Genomic DNA, 17,220 nt, shown 5'->3' on the forward strand with positions numbered 1-17,220 from the left:
GGGGGATCGAGTGGGGGACTTTTTTCACCTACGTAACTTACAAATTTATTTAGAAGTTTTCATGAATTAATAAAATTCTGAGAATGATGTGTAAACTTGTTCAATTGGAGCTAGTGGGATGTCAACATTGTCAATTCTTTGAAAAATGATCCTACCATTTTAGACTCCATGTGTAATTGTATTTCTAATCAACAACTTTGCAGTTAAGTCGCGCATGTCTGACAATGATGTAAGAACAATTTTGTCCGGAAAAAAAAATAAGTGTATAATATTTGTAAAGTAATGTACACTGTACATTTGTACAATTTATAAAAATACATACAAAAAATATTAATATCATAATGACCTAACTCATTCTAATAATGCAAAAGCATAATTAAAATATTGAGCTTTGTTATAAATAATAAAAAAAAAAGATTAATTAAGCTAAAAAAAATAAAATTTAACCTATTTTTTTAAATGCAAAAAAATGATTTTCAAAGTTCTTGATTTATAATCTTTGATGCTCAAATTTGAATGCTATGTATTTAGTCGAGCTAATTATTTGATCAAAATTTATGTTAAATTTTATATTGTATTTTTTTTTAGTATATTTTAACATATTCGTAGTATATTTTAACAATTATGCCAACTCTGATTGGGATGTGGTTCGAATCTAAAACCTTTCTTATATAAATTAATAAGTTAAGAATAATAAATAGTTAACGGAATCTATTACTAAAGTCTATATTAACGTAATGAAGGGTTATTTAAGAAAATAATATAATATAATAGAGGGTAAATAAGGAAAATAAAAAAAAATACTAAAATCACAATAATATGAATCATTCATTTCAAGAAACAATTACACTAACATTTTTTTGTTTCGGTTAAGAGCCTAATATTATTGGCTCTTATTAGATTTATTACTAGTTTTTTACGCGCATTGCGCGATTGAGACAATGCCCAATATTTTTCTTAAATAAGTATTTTAAAGTATATCAAGGCAAGATTATATTAGAATTGTTTATGCATAGATAATTGAATGTTGAATTTGTGTATTTAAATTGGTAATTCTAAGTTTACAAATGCAAGATAATATAGTCAAGATTGATTATATTGTCAATAAAATAATTGTATGGGTATGGTTGAAACCAAATACGGGACATAAGGGAGGGCAAATAAAAATTAAAGCATAAAATATTAAATATATACTAATATTGTTTGAGGAGATTCCGGCAGTAGGATTCGTGGTTAGAGTTCTATTAAGACTTTAATATTAAAATTAGATTAATGTTGTAGTTATAATTCTATATTAGACTTTAGTATTCGAATTAGACTAACGGTGAATTAACGGTACTTAAGGGAAATGCTAACGGATCGGATAATCATATAATTGAGGATAAATTAATAAATCTCAAGGAAAAATTAAAATTTGAACAATCTAAACTATTCATTTGATTTAATAATTTGACGGTCATTTTTTCTACCCAATGTTTATAATTAAATAAATATTTGAAAGTATATAAATGCAAGATTAAAATGAGAAGTTCAACATAAGTAATTTAATGTCTAATTTGCTTATTTAAATATGTAATTCATAGTATATGAATACAATGTAATATAGGAGATTCATTATAATTGTTACTAAACCTTTTTTAAATAGTAACCAAGTATTTTTGTTGCAAAGGGTTCTAATATATTTAATGAATGCACATATATACAAGATCAATGAATGAATCAAAGGTACCAGTCCTTTAGGTGTTTTGCTCAGTGTTCATTTAGTTCAACCATTATTGTTGAATAAATTATTATGGATAAAGCTAAGAAATTCCTAATTTAAGAAATTTAGATGTAATAAAAATTTAAAATTTTTTAATTATAATGTAACACAAAGATATTGGACGATTGATAAATATGATGTAACCCAAAGATCAAAATGCTAAAGAAAGTGTTTTGGTTATTCAACAGTTTGAAGCAACAATTTGTTCCAAACCACTGAAAATACAAATATTGCAATTTACAATATTTTCACTTGACGTTTTTGAGAATGATTTCCCCAAAACATATCTATATTTTTTAAAAAATTATTATTAAAACAATTATTGTATATATATATATATATATATATATATATATATATATATATATATATATATATACATATATATATATAATTATTATTATTATTATTATTATTATTATTATTATTATTATTATTATTATTATTATTATTATACCCTTAGGTCATTTTAAATGTTAATTTAAACAGCTAATTTTTCAAATATCTTTTTACCAATCGTTGATATAATTCGCTGGTCAAATCCGCTAACGCTAACTGCTAACTGCTGATTGTCAAACAAGGACATTGCAATGTAGTTTCTCACTTAAATTTGTTGTGTGAATTGAATACTCTCTTTGTCAACAAATCTCTCAAGTAGTTAATTGGTTTTATTAATTTAAATTTTTTAATTTTTTCATGGTATTAATAAAATACTTGGTAAATAAATATATAGAATTATTTTTGTATTATAACTTTGAGATTTAATTAAAAAATAGTGCACAAAAAAAGATAATAGACAATGTAGTGAATATAATCAATTGATGAATTTGAATGTAAAGAATTTTTACATTGGAGAAATATAAAGATAATATAACTAATAAAATTATATCTCTTAATTAATTTATTGATAATGAATAATTTTTTTTAATAAAGACATTGTAGGGAAAATGCAGCGAATATAATCAATTGATGAATTTGAATGTAAAGAATTTTTATATTGGAGAAAAATAAATACAATATAAAATAATGAAATTATTTCTATTATTTAATTTATTGAGAATGAATAATTTTTTTTGAATAAAGACATTGTAGAGACAATTCTAAATTAAAGAAATACATATGTATTATTTTTTGTTGTAGCTACTAAATTATTATTTAATTTAATAAGAGTAAAATAGAGTACTAATTATGCCAACTTTGATTGGAATGTGGTTCGAACCTAAGATCTTTCTTATTGAAATTGAAATCAATGAGTAAATTAATGGTGAACTAACAGAACTTAACGAAAAAGATAATATTTAACGGAAAAGTTAACGGAAAATCATATTCATTAAGGATAAATTAGGAAATTTTAAGTAAAAATTAAAATCTGATCAATCTGAGCCATTCATTTGATTATAAAATTTGACCGCCATTTTTTCTACTCATTATAGGCCTAACTCTCTTGGGCTCTTATTAGTATAGTAGATAGTAGATATTTAGTATATATTGTATTTTATTAGATGAAAATTAGATGAAAATACACATCACTGTTATAAATTTTGAGTATGTTTGGTAGATTTTATTTATGAGCTTATAACTTATTTTGAGCTACTAATAAGCTATAAACTCTGTTTGATAATATTCCAAAATAAGCTCGTAGCTTAAAATAAGCAATCATTATTGTTCACACAAGTTGTGCGGACCATATTTTGTATACTATAAAATAATATATATTTAGTACAAAAATAATGTACATTGTATTCAGGGGATGTACATTATTTTTTACTGAGTGTACATTATATTGTATAATGTGTACATTATATTGTATAATGTACATTCAGTACAAAAATAATGTACATTTAGTATATTATAAATGTACTTTTTGTTATGGTCCACATAACACTGTGTGGACCATGATCCACACAATAATTTGCCTAAAATAAGAGCTTATTTTAGAACGAAAATAAGCTAGTGGCTTTCTATTTTTTTTTCATCTTTGTCTTTATTATTTTAAAGAAATGACATATTTTACCATTCCAAACTAAAACTCTTTTCTTTTCTCCTATCTGCAACTTTCACCGCAAATATTATTATTATTATTATTATTATTATTATTATTATTATTATTATTATTATTATTATTATTATTAATTATTAGATGAAGTACATTCACAACAATATTGCTATTTCATTATGGGATGTTAGATCATGATTATGTTAATAGTTTTATTTTAAAATGTTAATTTTTTTAATACAAAATATTAAATTTTAATATATAAACAAACTAATTTAAATTTTATGAAGATGTCATTTTTTGCCTTTTTACATTTATCAGCTTATCAAAAAACTAATTTTACAAAACACTTTCAAGCATATACAGCTTTTCAGTTTTCAGCTCCTAGCTTATACCTTTTCACCTTTCAACTACATTTTAGCTAGGTTTGTCATTAATTTCTTCATTTTCTCACTTAAGTAGTGTGATCCCCTCCATAGTCTTCATTAACCATCCAATAGCTGTAATCATCCTTTATATAATAAAGCTATATGGTTTGGGAAATAATTAATGCTACAATTAATGTCACAACATCTTTTATTATTAAAAAAAAAAAGCACAACATTTAAAAAATAAAATAGCTATATATTATATAATCATATAAAAAATATGTTCAATTAGAGTTTAAATTTACACATACAAAATTTGAAATTTGCTTTCCAAATGTAATTATCTTAGTTATTATTCATATTGTGAAAATTATAATATAGATGAAATACAATTAAGAATAAATCAATGTAATTATGTAAATTCTCTCTATAAGTTTATTTGAATATGCACATAATTAGAGATTATATTAACCATACAAAATTATAATTTTAATTTTAATTGTAATTTTGTATTCTATAAAAATAATAAATACTTGACCAATGGAAACTCAAAAATATTATTATATTAAATAATTTAAAATATTTTAGTTTTTTTATTTTTTATTTATATTTATAATAACATAATTTTCTCGTGCATCGCAGGGGTGAATTACTAGTTAACCACCCAATAGCTGTAATTAAGAATACAATCAAGACATATGTAAAGATTGAAAAAGACTATTACATGTACTTCCTATTTATACTTCATCACTTTTACTCTATAATATATCAATTAATGATTAGGACTTTTCATCATGTGAGTCCCAATGAAAATGTTAACATCAAAATTTTATAAGAGGGAGTAGAATTTGTAAGTAGGAGTAGTATTTTCCATTAGAATGAATGGGCCGATAGACATGTTATCGGGTTTTAATTGGTAATTAATTATCGACTAAATTACTTTAAATATAATGACTCAATAAATATATATGTTTTTGAAAGACTCATGATAACTCGTGACCACCTATTTGGAATGGTAATAGAGGTATTATCACGGGAAATTATATTGTGCACCTTGTGCGCCCTGACCAAAACGACGTGGTTTCTCCTTTCTGCCGTAACTTTTAAAAAAATTATTTGTTTCGGATGTACAAAATTGTATAATAGAATACACATAAACTCTTAACATAATACACATAATCTAACATAATACATAATACACATAAACCATTATCAGAGTACACAAACTCTTAACAGAATACACATAAAACACAAGTGTTAAAAAAAAAAAAAAAACTGTTATGGGATTGAACGGACGGAACGGTATCCGTCGCGTCAACTCCCCACACAACTTATAAAAACGACGTCGTTTTGAGTCAATGTGTACAATATTTTGTGCGCCTTGATGCATAATATAACAATAGTTATCATCACATGGTAGTTGGGGACTACATAAATATTTAGTTAATTAGCCTAGTTGTTAGATTGGTGTTGGGTTGATTAGCTTGAAATGCTGAAATAATTAATTGAGTTTAACCAGATCATTTGAATAGTTGTGTTGTGTAAATGATGGATTTGACCATTGACCCATAATATATTTCATATATATATATATATATATATATATATATATATATATATATATATATATGTATGTATGTATGTATATGTGGTTGAGATTATTTCATGGAATTTGATTTATTTGGAGATATTATTGAGATTATGAACTTGGACATAATAATGATATTATATTATGATACATTTTGGATAAATCTTCATATTATTTTAAATAATTAATATTAAATTTAAGAATAATATTGAAAATTTTGAAGGTTATTAGGCCATAATTGACCGTTTTCGCTAAAAGAAATATAAATTCATCAAGTGCAAAAAACACTTGGGAAACTATTACAAATGTCTCCATACAATTAGTTTCATATTAAATATTCTGAAGCAATTTCAACACTAATAGTTACGGAGTACATAAAACTTTGGTCCATTTAATTCGATCTTAAAATCATGTCTCCATACAATTATTTTCATATTAAATATTCTGAAAGCAATTTCAAAACTAATAGTAGTTAGGAGTATATAAAACTTTGGTCCACCATTTAATTCGATCTTAAAATCACCAGAATTTGACAATCTCAAACTTATCATCAGAATGTGCTGTAACTGATAAGAGTAACAGAGGGACGGTGCCATGTCCACATGTCCTTTCACCCTCGTTTTACGCTATCGAAACCTTAAATAATGCAAAGTTTATCCAGTTAAGGAACGTAACATAGCCAGCCAACAACGTGCAGCTGTGTTGGAGATTTATCCACTCAGTATTCATCTTATTATTTTTACTTAGTTTAATATTATTAGGTACGAAGTACGAATAATGTGTACGTGTTACTAAGGAAACTTAGCTCTGCTGTCTTCGATTTGCGTTATATTTATACTTACCTGCCGTCTCAGACTCAGGTTGAATATAATCTCCAATCTTAAAAACTTTACACCTCGACTCAACAGAGTATTTAAAAAGAGGTAAATTACGGTGTGATTCAATGGTTTAGCAGACATGACCAAATATCGATATGTACAAAGATTTTATGTAAATCACGGTGTGACTCAATGGTTCAGTGGATAAGACCAAATACCGGTACGCACAAAAAATTTGTGCAAAATATTTAGGAGGATGTAAATCACGGTGTGACTCAATGATTCAGCGAACATGGCCAAATACCGGTGCGCACAAAGATTTTGTGTAAATCACGGTGTGACTCAATAATTCAGCGGACAGGGCCGAATGCTAGTGCGCACAAAGAATCTGCCCACTTTAAACATAATTCTCACACTGCCGCTACCAAAATTTAAATTTTGATCTTTTCTCTTAAATACTGTTCACTAAACCATTGATCTAAACCCGCGTGGGCTTCTTTTAAATTCTCTATATAAGATAAAAGGGAAAATTAGAAAATAGAAAAACAAAATGGGTGTCATTATCCTCTTCCCATGTTCCTAGATGTAATATTTTAATGACTTTTTTCTAATACTAAAAGATAACATTTATATGTTACAGATATTTATTTATTTACTAGTAACAAGATGCGTGTTATGCGAAAATGAGTATATACAGTATTTGTCTAAGCTTAAAATGATAACAAAAGTAAAATAGATTAAATAAAATTATTTTAAAAATTATTTGTGGACGTTCTGCCGAGGAGGCATGGATGGTAATTGAAGAGACATCGTACTGTAGTCATGAATTAGAATTTTTTATTTTTAAAAAGTAAAAATAAAATATAATGAGTTAATCCAATTTGTATAAAAAATCAAAATGTCATCGTATTTAATATCATTTAAATAGGTTTGTTGACGGATAATTAAAAATGGTCCTATCATAATAATATAATATTATGACTAACATGACACCTACAAATACTACAAATAGAATTGACTTTTATTTTTTTGGTTATAATAATATATTTAGTTGATTGTGTTGATAGGAAAATTTCTAGAAGCTCATAACACAATAGAAGACATCGAAACAAAGACAAAGGCAAAGTCGTATACAAGACATTGAGATACTGTATATAGCAATCGTATATTAGACATTATTTAAGAAAGTTTGACATGCTATTATTTAAGAAAGTTTGAACAAACCTTCAAAAAAAAAGAAAGTTTGAACAAACTAAGCATGTCAATTAATTTGTAAGTACTTTAATTGTTATATTTCGACGATAATATCAAACACAATAATTAATTTGAATTGTTTTTCTTAAAAATTTAATTGATGGAAAAACACTAAGACTCTGTTTTGCAGAACTTATTTAGGAGCTTATAGCTTATTTTAAGCTACTAATAAGCTATAAGCTCTGTTTGATAATGTTCCCAAAATAAGCTCCTAGCCTAAAATAAGAGCTTATTTTTGAACGCTACTTAAGATAGCGTTTCAAAATAAGCTCCTAGCTTCCTAACTTTTTTTTTTTTTTTTTTTTTTTCATTTTTATCCTTATTATTTTAAAGAAATAACATAATTTACCCTTCCCAATTAAAACCTCTTTCTCTTCTCCTTAATTTATCCGCAACTTTCACCACAAATATTATTATTATTATTATTATTATTATTATTATTATTATTATGAGATTTGCAAAAATATTGATACTTCATTATAAGATGCTAGATCATGATTATGCTAATAGTTTTATTTCAAAATATTAATTTTTTTAAAAAGACAAAATGTTAAATTTTAATATGTAAACAAACTAATTTAAATTTTATGAAGATGTTCTTTTTGGTCTTTTTACATTTATCGACTTATCAAAAAGTTAATTTTACCAAACACTTCCAATCATAACAGCTCTTCAGTTTTCAGCTCCGAGCTTATAGCTTTTCAGCTTTCAGCTCCTAGCTTATAGCTTTTCAGCTATGTTTGCCAACACAGAGCCTAACATTATGTTTAGTAAAGCTTATAATTTATTTTAAGTTATAAATAAAGAATTAATTTCATTTTTTGTCGTAAATTTATATGTGACAGTTCATTTTTAGTCATTTTTTAATCAAAAAATCTCATTTTTGTCTTAGTATTATTATGACATTACCAAATTTGGTCATCTATCAAAAAAATTATTGAAATTGCGTTAAATAAAAGAGCATTTCGCCCTTCAATTATGTTTTTTTTTTTAAAAAAAAATAAATATACAATATACAAAGAGTCAACGCACTTTGTATTAAAGAGATCAAAATGTCATTTTATTTAACGAAATTTCAACGAGTTTATTGATAGATGACCAAAAGTGGTCATGTTACAATAATATTAGGACAAAAATGAGATATTTTGATAAAAACATACTAAAAGTGGATTGTCACATATAAATCTAGGACAAAAAATGGAATTAACTCTATAAATAAACTATAAAATATATTCGATAAAAAAAAATAGAGATATTAAAATAACAACTTATTTTGAATTCAAAATAAGCTAATAACTACTAGCTTTTAAACTTTTAATTTTAAGTTAGCTTATAATGTACGACTCTATTTGAAGAAAATCTGCATTATATTATTTTAGATCGTGATGTCTAAAATCACATTATTTTGGGGAAAAATATGCATCTTTTTCTTCACATACATTGTTTTAACATAAAAATGTACTATTCCAATTTCCAATTCAAACTATATATCATGATTTTGAATATATATAACTAATATAAGCATAGTTTTTCAATTGAGAATAAATGGATCATCCAAAGAAACACGCTTAACTTTCAGCATCGATAATCACTTATTAGTCCATATGTCCCACACTATCCCCCAATTGATACTAACTAGCGACATTGGTAGAGTCACGTAGTTTCTTTGTCATCAGTCATGAATCCTAACAAGCTTGACAAACCGATCAGTAACCTTATTTTGTTTTTACAAAACGTACTACATTTTAATTTTTCAGTCATTTTTTAATCGTTCCCCCACAAGCCCAAACAAGTCACACAACATTTTCACACAACCTTTTAATTATTTATAAAAATATCTCAATTTTCTTTTCTAGAATTTTAAGCATAAAAATCTGATTCAAAGGTGGGGAGGGTAGATCTCAACATTTTCCCACGTCTTTGTTAAGTGACTAAAACGAGTACGATTAACGAACGGTATGGTATGGACCGTATGGACGGTGTGGTCCCCAGGTGCTGGCGTGGCGAAAACTTATCGATAATTATTATCCCACCACCAAATTAATATAAATTGCCCAGATAGAGACTCAAAGTCCACAACTTAGGTCCACACCAAAACTTTGATGCGCGTTACTACACACAAGTACACAACCATGGCGACTCTGCTCCGAAAAGTCTGGGAATCGGTCTCCTCTCGTTCGGCTTCGGCTTCGGCTTCCATGAATCCTTACTCAAGCTGGAGCTCCAGCGACGGCTTCCACCAGCTCGCGTGTATGAGGTCGTCTTCCATGGGGGATTTCGATCGGATTCCGATCGATATAATCATCGTTATCGTCAAGCTCCTCGGCCCCAAGGAGGCAGCCAAGCTCACCGCCGTCTGTAAGTCGTGGAAATTCATCGTCTCCGATAATCGCTTGTGGATTTACTTCCTTCAGAATCAGCAAGATCCTTGGGATTCTATCTTCTTCGCCGAAACTCATTTGCGATCGGGGTCTTCTCTTTGGTACTGTGCGCTTTTTTCCTATTTCAATTTCTGTTATTGGTACTGAATTTTAGTCAGAAATGATGAACTGAATTTTACCTCAAATTCATAGGTAATGATTATTGTTTCTATCAGGAGTTTTTATTTTATATGGCGCAGCAGAGTTTTCTAATTAAAAAAAGTTTGATTCAATTTGGTGCACCTACTATCTGGCTTTTCTGTTTCTCTCTTAAATTCGAGCTTGTCATGGTTTTTGATTAATTGACTGTTTCTTTAGCTGAATTATATTATTTATATATATCAGCTTCATACATACATTTCATTTTCAATTAAACTGCATCTGTTACCCTCTAGGACTATGATTTTAATTTGTTCTGAATGAACAATTGATGATTGATTCTTTACCATTAGAAGCAAAGAATATGGCAGGCATGAGTCTCTGAATTTATCGTGGGTTTACCGGATGCAGGACATTTGCTAATCCAATGACTGACCTTTCATTCATGCATATTTATGGTCAACGAGCCAAGGTTCCTGGAACTATGATTGTTGATGGTGCGTACTAGAACACTGGTTATACCTTTTTTTTTTTTTTTTTTTTTTTTTTTTTTTTTTTTTTTTTTTTTTTTTAAATATGTAGGGTGGTCCCGGGAACTGTAGTTATTGATTTTATTAGTGTAGTTAAAACCACATTAAAAGTGGAATGCAGTGGCAAATACCCTTGCTTTTGAGATTTTATTAATTCATTCTTATGCTTATGTAAAGGTGGTTCTGGCTATTGCAAATATGGGTGGAGTAAGTATAGTCGTCCATCTGGGAGATCAGCAACTTTTTTGGTAAGATTTCTTATAAGACGAAAATATACCTTGTGCTCTCAAGTTTTCAATTTTGAAATTGAGATGTTTTCTATTTTTACCTTGTGCTCTAAAAGTTTCGTTTTTGTCTTTCTTCTGGACTTTTGCTCCTGTCCAGGAATTTGGTAACATTGAATCTCCAATGTATTCTAGGCTGAGGCATTTCTTCTCAACAATATATAGCAGGTATGTCTTTCTTAATAAATTATATGATAGATATTTAACAATCTATTTGGAGAAGTATCTGGCTTTAGAATTGAGCTTTGGTATTTGAGAGGAGTACTGCACAGATGTCCAAGGCTTTTGCTTTCTTAAGTCTTAACTGTGATTGGAAAATTTTGAGAGAAGCTTAATGTTACCAAATTCCATCTAAAAACTTTTTGTTAAAAACTTGTTTTGTTTTTGCACTTTATAAGTTTTTGGTCACTCTTGACCCCCTCTTGTTACTTTGATTGTTTGCAGAATGCAGGTGAAAACATCAACACAGCCAATTATTGTGTCCATTCCTATTTGCCATTATGATGGTGAGCTTCCACTCAGTCTATTTTAAAATATTCCTTTTGGTACCAAATCTTAGTACTTGTAGCTGTTTTCTTTATGTGGGTGGATGGCAAGATGGCACTTCATTTTATATTGCAAAATCTCCTATTCTTTGCACATCTTGAGAGCACATCACTTTGAATTATTTAGGTGAAGGAAAGTCTTATATTTAGTCATTTAAGATTGATCCTTGAAATGTTGTCCATAGATGAGTAAATAAAATTCCTGAGTTCCTTGTCAGCCTTCTTCTTTTGTTGATTTTTATCAACTTTTATGTCATTGATATGCATAGTTTCATATTCTTACTCTATTGTTTTCAATTGTAGATGCTGAATCTGACAAATCAGCCCGGAAGCAGCTAGAAGAAGCCATCCTCTCAGCATTATTTGACATGAATGTTCCTGCTGTTTGTGCCATGAACCAGGTATTTTATTTTTGTGTAGTGTTTGGCTACATTTTTTGTTGTTTTTATCTTTTAAAGGTGTCTGCAAGTTTCACATGTCCTTGTAAAGTGGGGACTAAAGATTGCAAATTGTGTTATTAATATTTGTCCAGTGCATCATTTTTTGCCTGCTATTTTTGAAGCATGGAGGGGGGGACTAAACAGTTGTGATTGTAATAAAGATGCACACAATTTTAAAGGCTGTCTTAATAATGTAGCCAAATGTAACGCATTATTCTCGCTATAGCAGTTAAAATGTATTAGCCAAATGTGACATATCTTTGAAAACTCGCTATAGCAGTTAAAATGTATTAACCAAATTCGACATATCTTAGAAAACAAGGTGTTCATCCCTGCTAAGAAACATATCTAAGTATTTTGTCATACAGAACAATGGGGGGAACTGAAATCTATAGTGCCTAATATAGAGTATCTACTTGGTTACTTACACTATTTAATACGGAGTACCTTTTCTTTTACAATAATCATCGTGACTTGATCTTTTTACAAAGTGTAGGCAGTTTTGGCTTTGTTTGCGGCAAGACGGACATCAGGAATAGTTGTCAATATTGGGTTTCACCAAACATCTGTTGTTCCTAGTAAGATATTTCTTCTTGAGACTGAAATTTGCAGTGCAATGTGCTGTTGTTAAACCTTTGTCATTTCTTACTGAAACAGTTATACATGGCAAAGTTATGCACAATGTGGGTGTGGAAACAATAGGAGTTGGAGCATTAAAACTTACAAGTTTCCTCAAAGAGCAGATGCAACAGAAGAACATATATTTTGGCTCACTTTACACCGTGCGCACACTGAAGGAGGTAATCCATTATGTCTTCTCACTGGGCCTTCAATCAGTTTCATATGTTGGATTTTTGTACCCTCCAAGATATTCCAAATCCAGTTACCAATGCCCATGTCCATTTTTTTTTACTTAAAGATGGTTCAGGGAGGATTCCACTACATAAAATGGCATATTGTTATCTCCAGTTGTGATGTTACTTAACTTTGTATATCTCATTATTGTTTATTTCCTTAATAAACCTGAAAATTTTGACTGAAGCTGTTGCATGTTTTTGATTTGTTTCTTTCTTTGGACTCACAGAACCTCTGCTATGTTGCTCCTGATTATGAAGCTGAGCTATCCAAAGACACAAAAGCCTCATTCCAAGTTCCATCAGAAGGTTTCTTTACGCTTGATAAAGAACGATTTCAAACAGGAGAGATTTTGTTCCAGCCTCGTATTGCAGGAATGTATGTCTATACCATTTTGGTCTACAAATTGGGAACTATTGTCCCATTCTCATTTGTTCTTGATGTTCTATGATAGCTGTGCTATTCTTTTAATTAGTGCATTTTCAAACACAATTACATATGTGTGGGTGCCTTTCCTTTTCTGCAGGCGTGCCATGGGTTTACATAATGCTGTTGCACTTTGCATGGAGCACTGTCAAGAAGCAGAACAAATTACAGATGATTCTTGGTATAAAACAATAGTCTTGGCAGGGGGCAGTGCCTGTTTGCCGGGGCTAGCAGGTAAATAGCAGTTTCTTTCACTTTTTGACGTTTTTCATACACCTTGACATTTCATCATCATTAATTCATTATATATTTGCACTTATAGAACTGTGGTATAGAAAAAAAAAAAACAAAAAAAACTAAAGAATGTTATGAGGAAATAATGTTAAACTACTTTCTTTGCGCTGTCTCCCCAGAAAGACTAGAGAAGGAAGTACGTGACCTTCTTCCCCCGTCCATGTCTTTTGGTGTCAGAGTACTTCCTCCCCCTTGTGGTGTCGATTCTGCATGGCATGGGGCAAAACTCATCAGCAATGTAAGCTACTGCAAAATGTCTCTAATCTTCCTTTATACTGAAAAATTGTTTCTAAATTCTAATATAGATAGAAATCAGTTTCGTTCAAAGTATAAGATGAGAGGACTAGAAGAATTGCTCCCTGTGATTTTAAAAATTAAAAAAAGGAACTAGAAAGAGATTGCAGTATAATCTAAACATTAAGTTGACTTTTCAATCAGAGATATTCTTCTCCTTCAAACCATTGACAAACCTTAAATGGGAACATTAGAATTAAGTTGACTTTTCAATCAGAGATATTCTTCTCCTTCAAACCATTGACAAACCTTAAATGGGAACATTAGATTTATGTGCCAATAAATGTTACTTAGTGTTTTTGCTTGTTATTGTACAGTTGAGTACCTTTCCCACTTCCTGGTGTGTGACAAGGAAGCAGTTTCGACAGAGGTCCAAGCTAATATGGTGACAACTGGAGTCTGATATATTACAGTAACTGCAGCAGATGAACTTCGACGCTATAATCAAAAGACCATCTTTTAGTTTGGGAGGATGTATCATACACAAAGCTTCTTAAGCATAAATTATTTCTTTTGTTTCATAGTTTTGTGTACAAGTTATCAACAAAGCAAAAGCCGGGCTTGTAATGATAATATAGAGTCATAGTATATAAGAAGTCTTGTACAATACCATTTTGTTCCACTCAAATATTTGTTACTGTGTAAAAAGTGATGGAGTCTGATAAGGAATTTTATATATGAAAACCGTTTTTTTTTTTTTTTTTTTACCCAAACCTTTTTTAACTATATTACAGTTCTGCAGAATTTGTGCTTCTTGTTAATCCCTTGATCCTTCCATCATCTGATATATGTCTTGAGAGTGTTTATGACTGATATCCCTTACCATGAACTCATGAGTTACACCACTGACCTCAATGACACTTAAACCAGGTTTATTATCCTTTCCATTCCATATATTTTCATCTAGCTCTCTGTTGTTATGCCACAGGTAAGCTGCTAGTTTATACCTATCCCCAGATGGATCTAATCTGATTAGCTCCCGGAACGCCCGTTCTCCCCTTTGTTGGTCTTTGTGAATTCTGCAGGCATTGAGAAGTGATCCCCATATCACAGAGTTGGGTTCCATTGGCATAGCTGAAATCAGCTCTTCTGCTTCTGCAAGCCTCCCAGCGCGGCCTATGAGGTCTACCAGGCACCCATAATGCTCAATGCTTGGTGTGATCTTGTATTGGTTCACCATCAGGTGGAAATAGTTGAAGCCATGTTCAAGCAGTCCCGCGTATGAACAGGCAGAGAGCAGGGATGCGAAAATGATGCTGTTTGGGTTAGTTCCTGCACTGATCATCTCATCAAGAAGCTCGAAGCATTTGTTAGCGTGGCCATGGATTGCGAACCCTGCAATAATGACTCCCCAGGTAACAACATCTTTTCTTGGCATTTTCTTGAAGACTTCATAGCTAAACTCTATGCTGCCACACCTTGCATACATGTCAACCAGAGCAGTTCCCAGGTTAAGACTGACCGGAATTCGCATTTTCTGGATGTATCTGTGTATCCACCTTCCTTGATCCAATGCTCCCAAACTGCCACAAGCCGATAGAGCACTCACAACTGCAGATTCAGTCACTGGTGAGACCCCTGAAGCCACCATTTCTTGAAATGTCCTTACGCCTTCTTCGTGCATACTGTTCTTAGTGTAGCCTGCTATCATCGTGCTCCATGTCGCCTCGTCTTTCATTTTCATCATACAGAACATATCTCTAGCAGCTTCAACATGGCCCTGATTCATATAGCCTGTAATCATAGAGTTCATCACAAGCACTCTATCTTCTTCACAGAATTCATCAAACACTTGTTCTGCAGAATCCAGGCAGCCAGCATTGGAGTACATATGAATCAGCGAGCTAGAAACGTGAGTATTCGGCTTCACCCCCGCCTTGATTATCCGGGCATGCACTTGTTTACCTTCACAAATCGCATTCACGCGAGAACATGCTTTGAGAGCAAAAGTGTAAGTGTGGTTATCCTCTCTGATGCCTTCTGCACACATTCTAGCATACATCACCAGCGACTCATTCGCCTGCTTGCCCAGAATCAGGCCTCTGATCATGACATTATACGTGAATGCATCGGGTGACTGAATCGATTCAAAGACAGATGAACCATGATCAAGTTCAAATGATCCAACGTAGGATTGCAGCAGCTTTGCTTGGTTCTGTCTGCGTTGAATTGATCCTGAGACGATTAACTGTGCGTGTATTTGTTTGATTTCTGCAGAGTAACGGCACATTTGAAGCAGCAACAGATGGGCGGAAGCGATTCTATTTACACGAAAGGTTTGAGATTCTGCATTATTATTATTATTATTGTTGTGGTTTATTATTAGGAGAGAAGAATTGGAAGCAAGAGCCATGTAGATGGTCCTTGAGCTTTCACTTAAGGCAGGCTTGTTAAGCATTATTATTATAGGATAAGTTTAGGTTTGTCTTTTACATCCTCAGCCATAGAAACCTTATCCAACAGACAAAACCCTCAACACCATGTTCTTACATGTGTTACTTTCAAAGCCTTTTCAATTGCTTATTGTTACACAGATTCAGGTTCTCCCATATTTTATTTATATACAACGCCAACATTTTCAAACGGAGAGTAATCCATATTCGGTCCGGGACTCCAACCTTATGTATAGCTCCATTAACAATGACTCATTCCTGGGATAAGATAATGTATTTTATGAGTTAGAATAATTTATATTATATTTTACAATAGTGTATATTATAATTTACAAAAATGTATATAGCAGTGAATTGCGCGAAAAAATACGTAAAATAATATTATTTTTGGACCGTGATCCACAATTAAATTAATATCAATTATTTATTCATTTATTTTTGTTACTTTATTATATTAACGATTCAATTATTCAAATAATCATTTAGTAAAAACAAAAATCATTACTTTATAAAAAAAAAAAAAAAAAAAACTCTGACCTCAGATTAAATGCACCAATAAAACTACAACGAATCAAGAAAATTTGTAAAATAATAACAACTTGTTGTAATTTGATCTATCAATTAGTCCAAATCTCGCGTGATAACTGCACGGTAATAGCTTGGAGATATGCGTGTATAGAGTAGAGAAGCAAAAGAGAAAGGAGAAGAAGAAGAACACCGAATGTAGGGCACAGCAACCATATCATTTCATTAGCCTTAACTATCAATTTATAGGAATCCATACAACCTTTCATATCCTTAATCATAAACAATGTAATAAGTGGAAGGCAAATGAAGAGACTCAAGATTAATGG

At 30.4% G+C, this 17,220-nt stretch overlaps 2 protein-coding genes across 2 annotated transcripts; one reads left to right on the forward strand and one right to left on the reverse strand.

Moving 5' to 3' along the window:
* The first annotated feature begins 9,847 nt into the window (after nucleotides 1-9,847).
* On the forward strand, nucleotides 9,848-14,672 carry LOC109190405 (actin-related protein 8). The gene is made up of 12 exons (XM_019340875.1): nucleotides 9,848-10,268; nucleotides 10,717-10,802; nucleotides 11,013-11,083; nucleotides 11,220-11,287; nucleotides 11,564-11,625; nucleotides 11,968-12,065; nucleotides 12,601-12,682; nucleotides 12,762-12,904; nucleotides 13,189-13,337; nucleotides 13,486-13,619; nucleotides 13,799-13,917; nucleotides 14,291-14,672. Exons 1-12 carry the CDS (start codon nucleotides 9,889-9,891, stop codon nucleotides 14,360-14,362), a joined length of 1,464 nt encoding a protein of 487 aa, XP_019196420.1. The 5' UTR covers nucleotides 9,848-9,888; the 3' UTR covers nucleotides 14,363-14,672.
* Nucleotides 14,628-16,500, reverse strand: LOC109190404 (pentatricopeptide repeat-containing protein At5g66520-like). Its single transcript, XM_019340874.1, has one exon. It carries the CDS (start codon nucleotides 16,369-16,371, stop codon nucleotides 14,731-14,733), a length of 1,641 nt encoding a protein of 546 aa, XP_019196419.1. The 5' UTR covers nucleotides 16,372-16,500; the 3' UTR covers nucleotides 14,628-14,730.
* Nucleotides 16,501-17,220: the final 720 nt, after the last annotated feature.

Source organism: Ipomoea nil, unplaced genomic scaffold (assembly GCF_001879475.1).
Source record: "Ipomoea nil cultivar Tokyo-kokei standard unplaced genomic scaffold, Asagao_1.1 scaffold1576, whole genome shotgun sequence".
In the NCBI taxonomy this organism is placed as follows: domain Eukaryota; kingdom Viridiplantae; phylum Streptophyta; class Magnoliopsida; order Solanales; family Convolvulaceae; genus Ipomoea; species Ipomoea nil.